We start from the raw sequence: 18349 nt of genomic DNA, 5'->3' as shown, positions 1-18349 counted from the left end.
GTGCTACCTCTGAAAACAATATAAAAAATTCTAATCGTCTTTACGTTGTTTGTCGTATCGTGTCAATGCTTATTTCAACCTACGGTGTTTACCTCTTGTTGTTTTCTAATGTTTTGTATTACCATTGTGTATAGGGAATCAAAGAAGGACGGTATGGTGCAGGTCGCATTGTATTTGCAGTCATTCTTGTTGTAGTTGTTTTTGCTGTCATCGTGACAAGTATTATGATTGTGGATAGCAGTTATGAACGTTATCTTCTTTCTATTTCATGTTTGCAGCAATCAGTGACTTCAAATGCTCTCTGCAGTTTCAACACCGAAACGAGTGAAAGAGACACATCTGGAGGTCCGTACTTGCTGTTTTTTTTTACCATTTCTGTAATCTGCATTATGTTGTTTCCTTTTGTGTACACTTTATACAGGTAAGTAATGCACAGGGGATAAGAGGTGGTAGCCGAGTTGAAAATTCAATATATGACATTGTGGTGGGTCATTTCGGGCCCCCAACAATAAAATCTGGTCACTGAGAGTTGCTATTCCTTTTGTTTATTGTTTCTTGATATGTTTTTGCTGCATGCTGGGTGGGCAATCGTATTTTCCATTAACTTGTTTGTTTTTGCTGCATGCTGGGTGGGCAATCTTATAGCACTAAATTGTTGAGTTTCAGGTTCGAATGGTTACTAGTGACAACCTCCAACCTGCCAAAGCTATTGCGCTGGAGTGAAGAATATTAACCTATGGTACATAAGCCACTGAACCTATTGTTATTGAAGGAATAACTTTTCGTTCATTGTCGGATTCTGAAAGTGAAAAGATATCTGGCTGGCAAGATATCGGCTAAGAACTCACTTTCATAGTGGTGAAGGTGATGGTCGCAGCAAAGGTATCTTCAGTGCTTGGGATTAAAACAGAATCATGTTAAATCTGAGAATAATAACAAAAAAAATTGCAATTTGTCTTTAGCTTGTTTGTCAGTGCTTATATAAACCGACGGTGTGTGGTGTTTTATAATATTTTGTGTCATAGAGATTGAAAGAAGGAATGGGATGATGGAGGCAGCATATATTTTGCAGTTATTCTTTTTGTTATCGAGACAAGTATTATGATTGTGTAGCAGTTATGAACACTATCTTCTTTCTATTTCACGTTTGCAGCAGTAAGTGATTAGAAATAGTCTGCAATTTCAAAACTTGAACGAGGAAGGGAGAGACATACATCTGGAGGTTCGTACTCTCCATTTTTTACCATTCCTGTTATATGCATTATGTTAATTCCTTTTGTTTACACTTTATAGAGGAGAGTAATGCACAGGGGATAAGAGGTGGTTGACGAATTGAAATTTCAATATATGAAATTGTGGTGGGTGATGTCTTTCTCCCTACATTGGTAATCAGGTTAGTGATAGATGCTACTACTTTTGCTATTTTTTCTTGGTGTGTCATAGTTTATCTGCAACATATATACATTTTGCTGTTTGAAAAATATTGTGTAGATTCCAACGGATTAATTATTATATCAGGCCACTCGCTTGCTCTCGATGATTCTATGAAAAATGTATGTCTGTGTTGCCAATGATAGTGAAGTCGGTGATCTTCTTTTAAACTGAGTCGTGATAATCTGTGTCGGTATAAAGGTGAAACAGCTAACAAATACTTCATTTCTGTAGGCTGTTTTATATAGATAGTAGTAAAGATTACATTATTTCGAAGAATGTTTCATGGCCGGCTTTCCTTTTATGATGTCGTGAAGTTACAGTGTTGAATCTAAAGTCCGTAAAAACTCGGAGAATTATCCAATTTCAGCTCACTGTTAATGTTGTTGTTCTCATCATTAACATTGTAGCGGTAGTTTCAAGTAGTGATGTCCCACTCAAAGCTGTGCAGGTTCAGATCCTTGTCGTGTACAGATTTTTCTACTTTCTTATGTGCAGGTTCAGATCCTTGTCGTCTGGTTGCTTATGCGTGATTGTTTTTGGTTTGCATTTCTATTAGGTTCGAGTATTGTCAAATTTTCCAAAGACAAACGTAGAGAAAGGTATCCATGGTGATGAGGATGACATTGTAAATCGTAAGAATACCTATCCTCATAAGAAAGGGAAAGATTTTCTGGTATAGGAAGTTCTTGCTAATTTTGGTGGCCTTTTGAGTTGCGTTTTTCTTGCTATGTTTCTAACTAAACAATCGAGTTCTCATTTAAAGTGACAGAGTGTTCCGTAGGACGCTTTCCAAGATCTCACTTTGATAATTGTGATGGTCGCAGCAGTAGCTTTTTTAGTGCTCAGGATTAAAACAGAGCTGTGCTACCTCCGAAAACAATATAAAAAATTCTAATCGTCTTTACGTTGTTTGTCGTATCGTGTCAATGCTTATTTCAACCTACACCGTTTACCTCTTGCTGTTTTCTAATGTTTTGTATTACCATTGTGTATAGGGAATCAAAGAAGGACGGTATGGTGCAGGTCGCATTGTATTTGCATTTGCAGTCATTCTTGTTGTAGTTGTTTTTGTTGTCGTCGTGACAAGTATTATGATTGTGGATAGCGGTTATGAACATTATTGTTGACAGACTTAGTTCAAATGGTTCAAGACTTATGCAGAAGAAAAAGAAGTTCGTGTGTGTTTTATAAGTTTCAGAAAGTTGGATAAGATTATGATGCAGTTATTGTATTTCAGTTTATGTCAGTTACTAAAAGAAGTTTGTATTGAAGTCTGTATTATATACGTTATGTTTGTATGTAAAAAAAGTTAAGGATTTGATTATGATTAATCTCTCCTGAATTCTCATTCCAAAATTGAAAACACAAATTCTGGAAACAAAGATTTTAAATCAGAAAGCTTCAGTGGTATCAGAGCCAGGAGATTGTTGCGGACCTGTGAAGAATCATGGAGCAAGGAGACACGTCTGTATCTTCAAATCAGACAAATTCTCCACCAGTTTTCGGTGGCGATGGCTATCAGATATAGGCTGTGAGGATGCAGGCTTACATGGAAGGAGCAGATCTGTGGGAAGTGGCTATGGAAGAAGGCGAAATTCCTCCTTTACCACAGAATCCTACGGTGGCTCAAATGCGGAATCACAGAGAGAAGGTTATCAAGAAAGCCAAAGCCAAATCCTGCATATTTTCTGCTGTAACACCTAATGTTCTCATTAAAATCATGAAGTTGGGATCAGCAAAATTAATGTGGGATTTTCTGAAAACTGAGTATGAAGGGGATGAGAAGGTGAACAGCATGAAAGTGCTGAATCTACTGAGAGATTTTGAAAGACAACAAATGAAGGAGGATGAAACGATCACGGATTATGCTGAACGTCTTGTAAGTATCATCAACAATGTGCGAATCCTTGGCACAGATGTTGATGATGCCAAGATAACACAGAAAATCCTTGTATTTGTTCCTGAAAGATTCGAGGCAACTATTGCCACGTTGGAGAACACAAAGAAACTCTCGGACATGAAGCTTCCAGAGATAATAAGTGCTCTTCAAGCACAGGAACAGAGGAGAAAAATGAGGACTGGGGGATCCACAGAAGGTGCAATGCAAGCAAAGTTCAAAGGTAAGGACTCAGAGAAGAAGAAGCAAAAGAAGAAGAAGAAGCAGCAGAATGACGATGTTCCGAAGCAGGGTGAATCAAGTCAGTCTGCAAATGCTAATTACAACTTCTTCACTGATTCGTGCAAGCATTGCAACAAGAAAGGGCATCCCCATTGGCGCTGTTGGAAGAATCCAAATGTCAAATGCAGGGCTTGTGGTAAACTCGGGCATATTGAGAGATTTTGCAGAAGTCAAACTCAGCAAAATCAAGAAGCAAAGGCTGCAGATTCAGGTGACACCGATAATATGTTTGTTGCCTCGTGTTTTACCTCTAACGCTGTTAAGGAAGGCTGGCTTGTGGATAGTGGGTGTACAAACCACATGACAGGGGATCGAAGTTTGTTTCAGCATTTGGATACTTCTTTCAGTTCGAAGGCGGAAGATGGAAATGGCGAGTATATTAAGGCAGAAGGTAAAGGAGATGTTTTGATAAAAACTACAGCAGGTACTAAGATTCTGTCTGAAGTTTTGTATGTACCACTTATTGATCAAAATCTGTTGAGGTGGCACAATTGATCACTAAAGGGTACAGAGTTTTATTCGAAAAGGCAGAATGTATCATTGGAAATGATACAAATCAGAATCTGTTCAGAATAAAGATGAAGGATAAGAGCTTCTCATTCAAACCTGATGATGAAGGCTGCAAAGCTTTATCATCTCAAATGTCAGAAGAGGAAATCTAGCATAAAAGGTTGGGACACTTTCATAGCAAAGGTATCTCACACATGATCAGGTATAATATGATTTTTGGATTACTAGAGAAGCAGATCGAAATTACAGATTGCAGAGTTTGTCCATTGGGCAAACACAGCAGGTTACCTTTTGGCTCCTCTACTTGGAGAGCAAATGAAAAACTCCAGCTTATACACACTAATGTGTGTGGTCCCATGCCGGTGGAATCACTCACTGGAAGCAAGTACTTTATAACGTTTATTGACGATTATTCCCGTATGTGCTGGATATTTTTCATGAAACAGAAATCCGAAGTTGAAGGAATTTTTCAGAAGTTTAAAAGCGAAGTCGAAAATGAGAGTGGAACAAGCATCAAGGTGTTAAGGTCAGATAATGGGACTGAATACACCTCAAGCAAGTTCAGAAACATATGTGAAAGTGCTGGAATCAAGCATCAGTTTTCTGTTCCATATGCTCCTCAACAGAATGGTGTAAGTGAACGCAAGAACAGAACAATTGTCGAAATGGGAAGATGTCTTCTGTTTGAGAAAGATTTGCCGAAGAAATTCTGGGCTGAAGCGTCGAACACTGCGGTATTCATTCTCAACAGAGTGACAACAAGAGCTTTATACAAACAAACTCCATTTGAAGTTTGGTATGGCAGAAAACCAACCTGTGCCAATTTCAAGGTGTTTGGTTGTGTTTGTTTCTCTTACATACCAGATGTCAAGAGAGACAAATTGGATGAAAAGTCTGAAATGGGTATATTTGTTGGGTACAGCCTTATTTCGAAAGCTTACAGAATCTACTTACCAAACTCAAATCGAGTTATAGTAAGTAGAGATGTAAAGTTTCTCGAAAATAAGAAGTGGGATTGGTCAGATGCTGAGGAAACTACACGTGAAGAAGGCAGTACAGAAGTCAATCCACAGGAGGAGATCGAGGTTCAAGAATTTGTGTATGAACCTGATGACATACCAGTTCGTGGAACAAGATCTTTGGAAGAAATATATGAGAGATGCAACACTGCTCTGCTGGAACCTGCAGGGTATGAAGAAGCAAAACAAGACCAGAAATGGAGATTGGCAATGCAGGAAGAGATTAACATGATAACCAAGAATGAGACTTGGTTATTAGTTGACAGACCTGTAAACAAAAAGGTGATAGGTGTGAAATGGGTATATAGAACGAAGCTGAATTCAGATGGAACCATTAACAAGCACAAGGCCAAACTTGTGGTGAAAGGGTACTCACAAGTTTGGGGAATTGATTATTCAGAAACATTTGCACCAGTGGCGAGATTGGATACTGTCAGATTGTTGCTGGCCATTTCTGCTCAAAAGGGTTGGAGAGTGATGCATATGGATGTTAAATCAGCATTTCTAAATGGAGAATTGAAGGAAGAGACATACGTTGATCAACCTGAAGATTTCATCATTGAAGGAGCTGAGGATAAAGTCTATCTGCTGAAGAAGGCGCTTTATGGCCTGAAACAGGCTCCAAGAACCTGGTATGAGAAGATCGATCAATGTCTCAGGAACTTGGGCTTTGGCAGAAGTTTGAGTGAACACACTCTGTATATCAAGTGTGGAAGAAAAGCAGTGGTCATTGTATCCATATATGTGGATGATATACTTGTAACAGGAGGAGATGAAGAAGAGATCGGAAAAGTGCAGAATTTGCTGGGCAGAGAGTTTGAGATGACAAATCTCGGACTCATGTCGCAGTTCCTGGGTTTCGAAGTTAGACAAACCCAGGAGAGGATCTTCATAAGCCAAAAGAAGTACCTCGACAAGATTCTTCAGAGGTTTAATTTGGATGATTGCAAAAGTTCAAAAACACCTCTGGAGCAAAAGATGAAGTTTCAGAAGTTCGAAGGTGAAGAATCTGCTGATGAAGGAAATTACAGAAGTTTGATTGGGTGTTTGATGTATTTGACAGCAACACGACCAGATATCTTGTTTGCAGTCAATACATTGGCAAGGTACTTGAATTGTGCTAAGAAGACTCATATGATCGCAGCGAAAAGGGTTCTAAGGTATCTGAAGGGAACACAGTCATTTGGAATCGAGTTCTGTAAATCTCAGAACTTCGGTTTGATTGGATATGTTGACAGCGACTGGGGTGGCTCTCCAGACGACATGAAGAGTACCTCAGGTTACTGTTTTTCCTTCGGATCAGGCTGTTTCTGTTGGAGCTCGAAGAAACAGAGCATTGTTGCTCAATCAACTGCAGAAGCAGAGTTTGTGGCGGCAACAGAAGCAACGAACCAAGCCATTTGGCTCAGGAAATTGCTGAAAGATTTGAAGATGGAATGCAGTAGTCCAACCAAGATTATGATTGATAATCAGGCTGCTATAGCGATTTCTCAGAATCCTGTCTTTCATGGAAAGACAAAACATTTTAAGATCAAGTATTATTTTCTCCGAGAAGCACAGCAAGAGGATGAAGTATTGTTGGTTTACTGTAGGACTGAAGATCAGAAAGCCGACATGTTTACAAAGGCGTTCCATCCAAATCGATTTGAGAAGTTAAGGGATATGCTGGAAATTTGCAACAAGTCTCAAACCAAGGAGGAGTGTTGACAGACGTAGCTCAAATGGTTCAAGACTTATGCAGAAGAAAAAGAAGTTCGTGTGTGTTTTATAAGTTTCAGAAAGTTGGATAAGATTATGATGCAGTTATTGTATTTCAGTTTATGTCAGTTACTAAAAAAAGTTTTTATTGAAGTCTGTATTTTATACGTTATGTATGTAAGTAAAAAGGTCAAGGATTTGATTATGATCAATCTCTCCTGAATTCTCATTCCAAAATTGAAAACACAAATTCTGGAAACAAAGATTTTAAATCAGAAAGCTTCACTAATGTAATTTTAGGGTTTTCCCCCCAACATATACATTGCCTATCTTACCCCTGTATCATACTAAGTCTATATTTAATTACCATGTCTATCAATACTCCCTCCTCGAGTTTCACCTTGTCCTCAAGGTGAAAGTTGGGAAATTGTGCCTCGATCGTCTCCACTAGCTCCCAAGTGACGTGAAACAGTGGCAAATTCTTTCATCAGTTTAGTACCTCTTGTCCCGAGTAAATGCCAAGGCATGGGTTGCATCCCCTTTCTGTTAACATATATAGACTTTGCTGTATAGAAAATCTTGTGTAGGTTCCAGCGGATGGGGTATTAATATCTGGCCACTCGCTTGCCCTTGATGGGTCTAGCATGACTGGGGAGATCAAAAGCTTGCATTTGTTGCCAATGATAGTGAAGTTGGTGTTCATCTCATAATCTGCATTGTGGTATGATGATTAACTTCTGTTTTCTTGATAGGTTCAAAAAGATGCTAGTAAGGACCCATTCTTAATGTCTTGTTGTAAAGTTGCAGATGACAAAGGTAATGCTTGGTAGGCTTCGTGTTTTTCTGTCTTTCCTCCTCGTTATTGTCCTCTGAATTATTTGGTTTGCTTGCATGAACAAAATGGTTGATTATGTAAAACAGATGAAAAAAAACGATTACTAAGTTGAATGAGATGTGAAGTATTTACTAAAGCTGTAAATTGTATTAATATGGTTACCATTGTATGATGGAGTCAGCATTGCATCTGCAATCATTCTTGTTTTAATTATTCTTGCTGTCATCATGACAAGTATTATGATTGTGGGTTGCAGTTAGGAACACTTATCTTCTTTATATTTCATGTTTGCAGCAGTCAGTGACGTCAAACGCTCTCTGCAGTTTCAAAACCTGAACGATGAAAAGAGATGTACATCTGGATGTCCAGACTTGCCGTTTTTTTTTACCATTTCTGCAATCTGCATTATGTTTTTTCTTTCACTTGCACTTTATAGAGGTGCGTAATGTACAGGTGATAAGAGGTGGTGGACGAGTTGCAACATTGTGGTGGGTGATTCCAGGTCCCTCAACACTGGTAATATGGTAACTGATGGATGCTATTCCTTTTGTTCATTTTTTCTTGGTATGTTATAGTTCTTAGATTTCTATGAAATCTTTGCACAACTCACGTTCTCTCCGTTTATTTTCTTAGTAAATAAAAACCAGAAAAACAACTAAAATGCATGTTAATCCTTGTTGTTTCTTTTGTTTGTTTAGAAATGTAGAAGATGAAGGAGATTTTAGAGCAAGATCATAATAAACATAAAAGTAAAAACTTATGTTCTTTATTTTCAATACTAAAGCTGAATACATATATAGGGAAGTTATTCTTCTTAGCCCTTGCTATATATTGTCCTTGACCAGTACAATTTGTTACCAATTCCTTATCCTAAAGTATTATTTTCTTCTTGGGCTCAAAACCCATTTAGCCTAGTCAACCATTTTGGCCCATCACACTCTCAAATGCTAAGCACATGATCATCTTTCCCTTACGTGATCTTCTTCTTAGCTTCTTCACCACCGTCATTGTTCCCTTTGTTCTCCATTGTGGTTATCTTCTTCTTTGTGTCAACAATTTCTTGTAAAATCAAACCTTTGGATGAGTAATTTCCTACAATAGTTATCCGTAACATATGTAGATTTTGCTGTATAGAAAATCTTGTGTAGGTTCCAGCGGATGGGGTATTAATATCTGGCCATTCACTTGCCCTTGATGCGTATAACATGACTGAGGAGAGCAAAAGCATGCGTCTGTTGCCAATGATAGTGAAGTCGGTGATCATATCATAATCCGCATTATGATATGATGATTAACTTCTCTTTTCTTGATAGGTTCAAAAAGATGCTAGCAAGGACTCATTCTTAATGGCTGGTCGTAATGCTGGTAGGTTATGTGTTTTTATGTCTTTCCTCGTTCTTTTCTGAATTATTGGTTTGCATGAATAAAAATGGTTGATTATGTAAAACAGAGAAAACATAGATTACTAGAGTCGAATGAGATGTGAAGTGTTTATCAAGTTTGTAGATTTTATTAATATGGTTAACCTTTATTCTGTCCACAAAGGCCACTGTTGTTGATATCAACACAGAATTGGAATTTTTGATGGCCAAACTCCTTTGCACGTAGAAAACGTTTTAATGATCGTACTGTTCAGTGTATTATTATTAAATATATTGATAAACTGATGGCATGTCTCAGTCAGGTTTGGCTTAATGGAGTGGTGGTTTTGATTGGTATTGTTGGTCTGTGAGTTGCTCTTACTGTCTTCTTGGCTGTTCTGATCCGGTACGTTTTTCTGTTTATGCAAGAAGTACATTGTTTATCTTCGTGTCTATATAATTTTGGAATACCTTCACACCTTTTAGTTCTTACCAAAAAAAACATATTGTTGTAAACTGTCTCTGTAACACGCATCGATTGATTGTCTACGTATTTCATATGAGAGCTGTGCAAGAATTGTCTCTGTTTCCTCCAGATGTTTTACTTTCAGTTTTTTCTGGTTGCTGAAGAAAAATAAGATCATAAAGAGGAGATCCCAACAATGCAACCATCGGGATATCACCTCAAACCCGCTACAATCACACGCTCAACCTTATCCCGGCCCTCCGGAATAAAGTCTCACGCCATGCCAACTACCCGGTTCCCCAATCACACACATTCATATATTATTATACTTACTCGGGTATACACACGTCCTTACTTGTTATTTTGGGTTATCTCGTTTCCTTTACATTCATTTTATTCTTTTATCCCCGATCCGACCAAATTGGGTTCCGACCATTTCGGATTACCAATTCAGCTCGTTCCGAAGGTTTTACTTACCGTAAGTCGGTTTCATTCAAGTTTCATGAGGTTCGGGTAGGAAACGGGTCTAGGTAGGTCACGTGTAGGTGTCGGTAGCATCGGGTCCCGCTTGAGCCGACGAAACAAGCCGGAACGGGAAGACAAGACCTTGGAACGGACGGTCTGCCTCAGCTAGACCGGACGGTCCAAGATGACTGGTCCCGGCGGTCTGAACTAAGCTGGAACGGACGGTCCAGTAGAGGTGGAACGGACGGTCCACCTCTGGAACGGACGTTCCAGACTTCGTCTTCTTCCCCAAAACCCTGCAGCCCTAGAACGGACGGTCTGAACCTGGACCGTTCGGTCTAGGCGAACCAGGAATTCCGAGTTTCGTATTTTCGCACCAAATTCAACATGCTATAGCTCAAAACAATCCTAGTAACATCAGGAACTCAAATCTAAGTTCAATTTCATGCAATTTGCACTCAATACACGCAAATCTCCATTTTCAATTTGATTATCATTTTCGGGCATAATCCGAAACACTCACCTGTGTCATTTCTGAGCTCTGGGGTTTGTTGCTGGGGTTTCCTAGTGTTGATTTCTGAATTTTCTCGTCGATTTCCATGCGAAATAAGCTCCAATTTGAGAGTTCTTGGTCTGAGTTCGCAAGAACACGAGGGAGAGGGTGAGAGCGAGCTGTAGGCTGAGTGTGAGCAGAGGGAGAGAGTGAAGCTCGTGTAGAAGAGATTGGCCGCCTCTGAGTCAAGCAGGAGGTGTCAAACGCCGGTGAAACCTCGGAGTGGCAGCGGTGACTCAGCAGGGAGAAAGACGGCGGAGTTTCTCGGTTCTGTCCGTCGTCGGAACGGACGGTCCGGTAAGGCGGAACGGACGTTCCGCTTGGTCTGGAACGGACGGTCTGCTTGTCAGACCGGACGTTCTGGACCGTTTTCGCCCGTTTTTCTCGCTCGTTTCGGTCCAATCCTTTGAATTGGCTTGGCTAGGTTTGATTCTATGTTCTTGAGCATTTCTCCGGCACCTAAAAGATCTTCTAGGGTTTGGTGCAGAGAAAAGAAACTCTCGGGGCATTATATTCCGTTGGAATAGTCGATCTTCTTCTCCTTGCCTCTTCTTCGTTCGGCTCGGTTGGTTCACGTTAAACCAATTCGCCCGAGCGGCTTCATGTCGTGGTCTATTCCTCGTTAATCCTTTTAATGAAAATTAAGGGCTTATCGCCTAATCATCTCATTTCCATTGATCAAGCGTCGTCAATTTCGGTTTATATCTCTCTAATCCTTTTACCGAAATTCGGGGTGTTACACATGATATAATCATGAATACAAAGAAAATGTTGAAGAAACATTTTGACATGAAAGACATGGTTCAAGCTGATGTTATTTTAGGGATAAAGATTTTAAAAGGACCAGAAGGAATTTTCTTATCACAATCTCACTATGTTGATACTGTTCTTAAGAAATTCAATCAATTTGACTGTATTCCAGCTAGAACACCTGTTGACATTAGTTGTCATCTAGGTAAAAATCGAGGAGATCCAGTTTCTCAAGTGGAATATGCAAGGATCATTGGTAGTTTAATGTATCTAACTAATTGTAATAGACATGATATTGCATATGCAGTGAACTATTTGAGTAGATTCACAAGTAATCCAAATGAGGATCACTGGAAAGCTTTGATAAGGGTACTTAGATACTTGAAGTATACCTTGAATCATGGTTTATGTTATTCTAGGTATGCAGCTGTATTAGAAGGTTACAGCGATGGTAACTAGATATCAAATACCAATGACTCCAAAGCTACTAGTGGTTATGTATTTACCATCGGTGGAGGAGCAGTCTCATGGAAATCTTCTAGGCAAATGTGTATAGCTCAGTCTACAATGGAATCCGAGTTTATAGCCTTAGATAAGGCTGGAGAAGAAGCTGAATGACTTCGTAACTTTCTAGAAGATATTCCGTGTTGGAACAAACCTGTGCCTGCTGTTATGATACATTGCGATAGTACATCAACAATTGGTAGAGCACAAAATAGTATGTACAATGGTAAATCTTGACATATACGTCGTACACATAATACCATCAGACAATTGATCTCAAATGGTGTAATAACCATAGATTATGTTAAGTCTAAGGAAAACTTAGCAGATCCGTTAACGAAAGACCTTAATCGAGATCAATTATACAAGTTATCGAAAGGAATGGGATTAAAATCCACGAATTAAAGAATGACCACAGCGGTAACCCAACCTTGTTGACTGGATATCCCAAGATCTAGGTTCAATGGGAAAACCAAGTTATGGAAGTTCAGTTGAACACTTGGAAATTTATTTCCATCTCATTCCTAAAACGATAATCCAAGTGTAAGAAAAGTTTGCGTATCGTGGTGAGGTTGAATTCCATATTGAATTCTTAATGATTCCTACACCTTAAATAAGGTAGAGTATAGCAAAATACTTTCGACATAAAGTTCGGTAGGTAAGATTACCTATATAAGTGAGGAGTTATGATGGCCGCTCCTATAAGAAAAAACACGTATGAATCCAAGATATGGTCCATGGTCGAAACGGACAACAACATGAGAACAAAAATGAAAGTTAGCAATATTATTGTGTGAATACTGTTTGTCTTGGTATATGTTATACAACTGGGGGTTCAAGACTTTACAATTTTGACAAAAAAAACACTGAACTTTTTATTTTATCAAATAAACATTAAACTTTTTAAGTTTGACAAAATAAACACTTAACTTTTCTACGGTTGCCAAAATAAACAAAATGCATGACGTGGCCCAATGAGATGCAAACACGTCAGATTATTTTACTTAGTTTTTTTTGACAATCGAAAAAAGTTCATGTATTTTTTTGGATCACTAAAAAAGTTCAGTGTTTTTTTGATAATCGCAGAAAAGTTTATGTATTTTTTGGATCATTTAAAAAGTTCAGTGTTTTTTAGATTCGTTTAAAAAGTTTAATGTTTATTTGACAAAAAATAAAGTTCAGTGTTTTTTTTGTCAAAATTGTAAAGTTCAGTGTTTTTTTTGGGATTTTCTCTAATCTTTATTTACGTTCTGACCAATTTCTTATCTTCATCTTGTTTCTTTTCAACCTGATGGGCCAAGTTCATATTCTTTGGAAAGGAGCTTCTGAAATCATGCTGGATGAAATTGGTAATGTGACAGCTATGATTGAAGGCAATCTTTGTGAGAACCCAATACTTCATGGTTGCATTGACAAGGTTTGTAAGAACGGTGTTTCTTGGGCGTCACGCTTTCTCATCGTTTGCCCTAACAAACCTCTTCCAAAACCAATGATGTTCCCAAACTCCGGCGACTTTCTCCATCGGAACATTCTTGGTCTCCGGTAGAAACATCTGCATGGCTGCCGTCATCACCACCACCCACCCTCCATAAAAGAAGAAAATCCCAGCCTCGGACCGGCAAAGCATCGCCAAGAAGCTCTGAGCCACCACGAATGTGAACACAAAGCTCACCGCCACCGTCACGCTCTGCGCCGCCGATCTGATCTCCAACGGGAAGATCTCGCTCGGGACGAGCCACCCGAGCGGACCCCATGACCACCCGAAACCCGCCACGTACACGCATATTAGAACAAGCACAACATAGGCGTAGCCCTGGCCACGCAGCTCGGCTATCATGATGATTCCGACCATTACTTGCGACACAAGCATTTGTATCCCGCCGACCAGGAACAAAGTTTTCGGGCCCAATCTATCCACCACGAGCATCGATACGAACATCGAAGCCATGCCCACGATTCCCGTCACCACGACCGACCTCAGGGACGCGCTCTCGCTGAATCCGATGGTTCTGAAAAGAATCGGAGCATAGAAAGCGATCATGTTGATGCCGGTGACTTGTTGGAAGAAGGGTATAGCTAAAGCCATGACAAGCTGAGGACGGTACTTCCTCTGAAGCATTTTCACAAACGGGTTGTCTGCGTAATCAGTCTTGATCTCAGAGCCAGCTCTGACGAGATCGGAGGGCTCGTCTCCGACATCGGGGGTTCCCCAAACACGGCGGAGCACGAGCTCGGCGTGGCAAACATCGCCGGTTCTCTGGATGATGCTGTTGGGAGTCTCCGGCAAGAAGAGCGAACCGAGTATGAGAATGGAAGCGGGAACAGTAGCCATGGCTGAGGAGATTCTTGTTTGACCCGAGACAAGGATCAGTGGCACTTCGGTGTGGGTGAGTGAGCCCTCAAATTCAACTAGAAACTTCTGTTTCAGAAAACACAGAAATAGAGAAGAACAAATTCAAGAATACTCAATAATCCCATTAAACTAGAAACGATTACATATACAGAAAAGTAGTAACTTAAGAACAAAAACAAAAATCAAATCAACCTCTAAATCTGTTAACCCTCCTAAAGGAGTCACCTCGTAGTCTTCTTCGATGACTTCCCACAGATCTGCACCCTTCATGTATGCCTTCATCTTCACAGCCCACATCTGGTAGTTTTCTCCATCAAAAACTGGGGGAGAATTCGAATCCATCGTCAGCTTTGATAACCCTCAGATCCCTATAGAATCAACCAGGCTCTGATACCACTGTTTGACCCGAGATAAGGATCAGTGGCACTTCGGTCTGGGTGAGTGAGCACTCAAATTTAACCAGAAACTTCTGTTTCAGAAAATACAGAAACAGAGAGAGAGAAATTCAAGAATACTCAATAATCTCATTAAACTAGAAACGATTACATATATAGGAAAGTAATAACTTAAGAACAGAAACAAAAATCAAATCAACCTCTAAATCTGTTAACCAAATCAATTCAAATAAACTATCCTAAAATCTTGCAAAGATAGAAAAGGAAAGATGATAGTGCCAGATTTTGACAGAATCTGGAAACTGATCCTTTTCAGCCTTGAGTCACGTTTGAACTAACAATCTCCTCCTTGACGAAAGGCCTTGAGTACACACCGATCATTCTCCTCAGCTATTCGAATCTTCCGGCATGAAAACTCTTTGTAAACAAATCCGCACATTGCTCCTCTGTTCTGCAGTGAACTATATTCACTTCTCTCTCTTCTTGAACTTGTCTGAGATAATAAAACTTGATTTTGAAGTGTTTAGTTCTCCCATGGAACACTGGATTTTGAGAAATCAAAATAGTTGCCTGATTATCAACAAATAAATCAGTAGCTTCCTCACACTTCAAGAACATATCCTCCAATAGTTTTCTGATCCACACAGCATGGTTTGCTGCTGCAGTGGCCGAGATAAACTCAGCCTCGGCTGTTTATTGTGCTACGACAGTCTGCTTTTCGAGCTCCACGAGAAGCAGCCTGAACCGAATGAGAAACAGAATCCCGACGTGCTTCTCATGTCATCGACACAACCAGCCCAGTCACTGTCGGAGTAACCGACCAAACCAAACTCTTCACATCTGGAAAATCTTATTCCAAATGTCTGAGTACCTCTTAAGTATCTGAGGACTCTCTTTGCCGCCACCCAATGCTCCTTCTTGGCACAATTCAGAAATCTCGAAAGTGTATTTACAGCAAACAAGATACCAGGCCTTGTTGCTGTTAAATACATCAAGCATCCAACCAAGCTTCTATATGTTCCCTCCTGAACTTCTTCACTCTCATCTGATTTTTGCAGCTTGGAATTTGGATCCATTGGAGTTCTCATTGCCTTGCAATGTTCCATCTTGAATCTGCTCAGAATCTGTTTGAGATACTTCTCTTGGCATAGAAACACTTCACCAGATTTCTGTCAGATTTCGATCCCAAGAAATTGTGCCATCATTCCCAAGTCTGTCATCTCGAACTTCTTGCACAACATTCTCTGCAACTCACTGATTTCCTCAGCTTTATCTCCTGTGACAAACAGATCATCAACATAGAGTGATATGATCACAATTCCAGCCTTACCTCTCTTCACATATAGAGTATGTTCACTCAAACTTCTGATAAAACCCAATTCTCTGAGGTAGCCATCAATCTTCTCATACCAAGCTCTAGGAGCTTGTTTCAAGCCATAAAGCATCTTTTTCAGTAAATACACCTTATCCTCTTGGCCATTAATCTGAAACCCTTGCGGTTGCTCGATATAAGTCTCCTCTTTCAGCTCCCCATTCAGGAACGCATACTTGACATCAAGATGATTGACTATCCACTCCTTCTGCACTGCAATGACCAGCAACATCCTGATCGTGTCAAGCCGAGCAACAGGGGCGAAAGTTTCTGAGTAATCAACTCCCCACACTTGTGAATTCACCACATGCCTAGCTTTATGCTTGTTTATAGAACCATCAGGATTTAGTTTGGTTCTATAAACCTACTTGACTCCAATAATTTTCTTCCCTTTTGGTCTTGGAACCAAAACCCAAGTCTGGTTCTTTTCTATCATCTTGAGCTCCTCCTTCATTGCATCTCTCCAACTCTTATCATTTCTAGCTTCTTCAAAGCTAGATGGCTCAAGAACAACCACATTACATCTGTGATAGATGTCTTGCAAAGTTCTTGTACCTCTCACAGGAAGATCATCGCCAGATTCAGCATATTCAACCTCCACAATCTCATCGCTATTCTGCCCATGATTTTCATATTGCTGAGCTTGAGGTTCAGCTTCACCAGTGAGTGGCCCTTCGGTTTGAGTGAATGGCTCTTCATCCTCACCGAAGTCTTGCCATTTCCATCCTTCAGACTCAACAAACTTGACGTCTCTACTCACAATCATCTTGTTCAGAACTAGTAAAAACACTCTATATGCCTTTGACGCAAGGCTATATCCCATAAACACACCTTCTGCAGAAGTTGTTGACAGAAGTGTTGTATGTGCCAAAGTTAGATCAGAATCTCCTAAGTGTACCTCAGTTGGTGGTCAAAGGCTACAAAGTCATTTTTGACAAGAATGAATGCATCATTGAATCTGAAACAACTCCTGTATTGTTTCGGATACCTATGAGAGGTAAAGCCTTCCTGTTTTCTTTTGAAAATGAAACACACGATGCATTGCAGAGTCAAGTGACAGAAGATTAGCTTTGGCACAAGAGACTCGGCCATTTTCATAGAAAGGGAGTGCTGAATATGATGAAGAAAGGGTTGGTTCAAGGTCTTCCTGAAACCTGCAGAGAGATACCTGATTGCAGAGCTTGTGCTCTTGGAAAACAGAGGAGATTACCATTCAAAGCTTCCACTTGGAGAGCACAGGAGAAATTAAAGCTGATATACACATACTTGTGTGGGCCGATGCCTATTCCTTCCTTGATTGGTAACAGGTATTTCTTGATCTTTATTGATGACTACTCGAGATTCTGCTGGATTTTCTTCTTGAAGATGAAATCTGAAACTGATGGAATCTTCTTGAAGTTTAAACTTGAGGTTGAAAATGAGAGTGGTTGTAAGATGAAAATTATTTCGATCTCCTGTCATGTGGTTAGTACAACCACTATCCACTAGCCAACCATCTCTAACAGAACATGAAACATAGCATGATGCAACAAACATACTTTCAACATCACCTTTGTCATCTTCAACCTCTCTTATTGCTTGAGCATTCTTGCTTTTGCAGAATCGCTCAATGTGCCCAGATTTACCGCATCCTCGACATTTGATGTTAGGATTCCTCCAACATCTCCAATGCGGGTGCCCTTTCTTCTGACAGTGCTTGCAAGGTTCGGCGAAGCCTTGCTCAGCATTGTTTTCACCTTCAGGGACCGTCATTTTGCTTTGGGATGTATTCGTTCTCCACTTCTTTCATAGCTCCCTCAACTGACTCCTCCTTTCTCATCAATCTTCTCTGCTCTTTTGCTTGAAGGGCACTAAGGACTTCCAACAGTTTCAATTCTGACAGTTCCTTAGTGTTCTCCAAGGAAGCAAGGGTTGCTTGAAAACGCTCTGGAACAGAAACCATCACCTTCTGAACTATCTTCTCATCAGTCATTTCAGTGCCCAAGATCCTTATCTTGCTCACAATATTGATCAGACGATCAACATAAGCCTTCACCGTGTCATCGGGCTTCATCTGCTGTCGCTCAAATTCTCGGAGCAGGTTCAAGACCTTTATACCCCGTATCTTCTCATCTCCTTCATATTCTTCCTTCAGAGAATCCCACATCTCCTTGGCATTGGTCATGTTCATGATCTTAGTAAAGATAAATGATGGTACCTGTAATACCCCGAAATCTGATTTGAATATTTAATTATTTTCAAAGATAAATAAGTAAATAGACAGGACATTAGTTTAAATATAAGGTACAACATCAGAAAAAAGGACACAAAATAGATCAGACTGGTCAGCCCAAAAAAAAAAGAACTGGAGGAGAATTCGAATCCATCGTCAGCTTTGATAACCCTCAGATCCCTATAGAATCAACGGTGCTCTGATACCACTGTTTGACCCGAGACAAGGATCAGTGGCACTTCG

General features: G+C 39.9%; 3 protein-coding genes across 5 annotated transcripts in view; 1 reads left to right on the top strand and 2 right to left on the bottom strand.

Annotated features, from left to right (window-relative positions):
• The window catches only part of LOC104804687 (calcium-transporting ATPase 8, plasma membrane-type-like), a 75029-nt gene extending 65363 nt beyond the window's left edge, over positions 1-9666 (top strand). For 2 of the 3 annotated variants that reach the window (XM_019201451.1, XM_019201450.1), the window contains exons 3-7: positions 135-345; positions 7593-7656; positions 7970-8038; positions 8129-8199; positions 8989-9666. In XM_019201451.1, coding sequence (XP_019056996.1) covers positions 295-345; positions 7593-7656; positions 7970-8038; positions 8129-8199; positions 8989-9081 — 348 coding nt within the window. In that variant the 5' untranslated portion in view covers positions 135-294 and the 3' untranslated portion in view covers positions 9082-9666. Of the gene's footprint in view, positions 1-6; positions 346-7592; positions 7657-7969; positions 8039-8128; positions 8200-8988 lie in introns of those variants that run through there. The other variant, XM_019201452.1, reaches the window with a different exon arrangement.
• A 3552-nt stretch (positions 9667-13218) lies between these two features.
• Positions 13219-14469, bottom strand: LOC104804697 (sugar transport protein 3-like). Its single transcript, XM_010529037.1, has 2 exons — positions 14320-14469; positions 13219-14205 (listed from the first exon to the last, which is right to left on the bottom strand). The coding sequence occupies exons 1-2, from the start codon at positions 14467-14469 to the stop codon at positions 13219-13221; spliced, it is 1137 nt and encodes a 378-aa protein (XP_010527339.1).
• A 754-nt stretch (positions 14470-15223) lies between these two features.
• On the bottom strand, positions 15224-15610 carry LOC109116286 (uncharacterized mitochondrial protein AtMg00240-like). Its single transcript, XM_019201442.1, has one exon. The coding sequence runs from the start codon at positions 15608-15610 to the stop codon at positions 15224-15226; it is 387 nt and encodes a 128-aa protein (XP_019056987.1).
• Positions 15611-18349: the final 2739 nt, after the last annotated feature.

This window comes from Tarenaya hassleriana, unplaced genomic scaffold (genome assembly GCF_000463585.1).
Source record: "Tarenaya hassleriana unplaced genomic scaffold, ASM46358v1 Cleome93, whole genome shotgun sequence".
Taxonomy (NCBI): Eukaryota; Viridiplantae; Streptophyta; class Magnoliopsida; order Brassicales; family Cleomaceae; genus Tarenaya; species Tarenaya hassleriana.
Note: the sequence above shows the minus strand (reverse complement) of the source record. Positions and strands in the feature narration are given on the sequence as shown.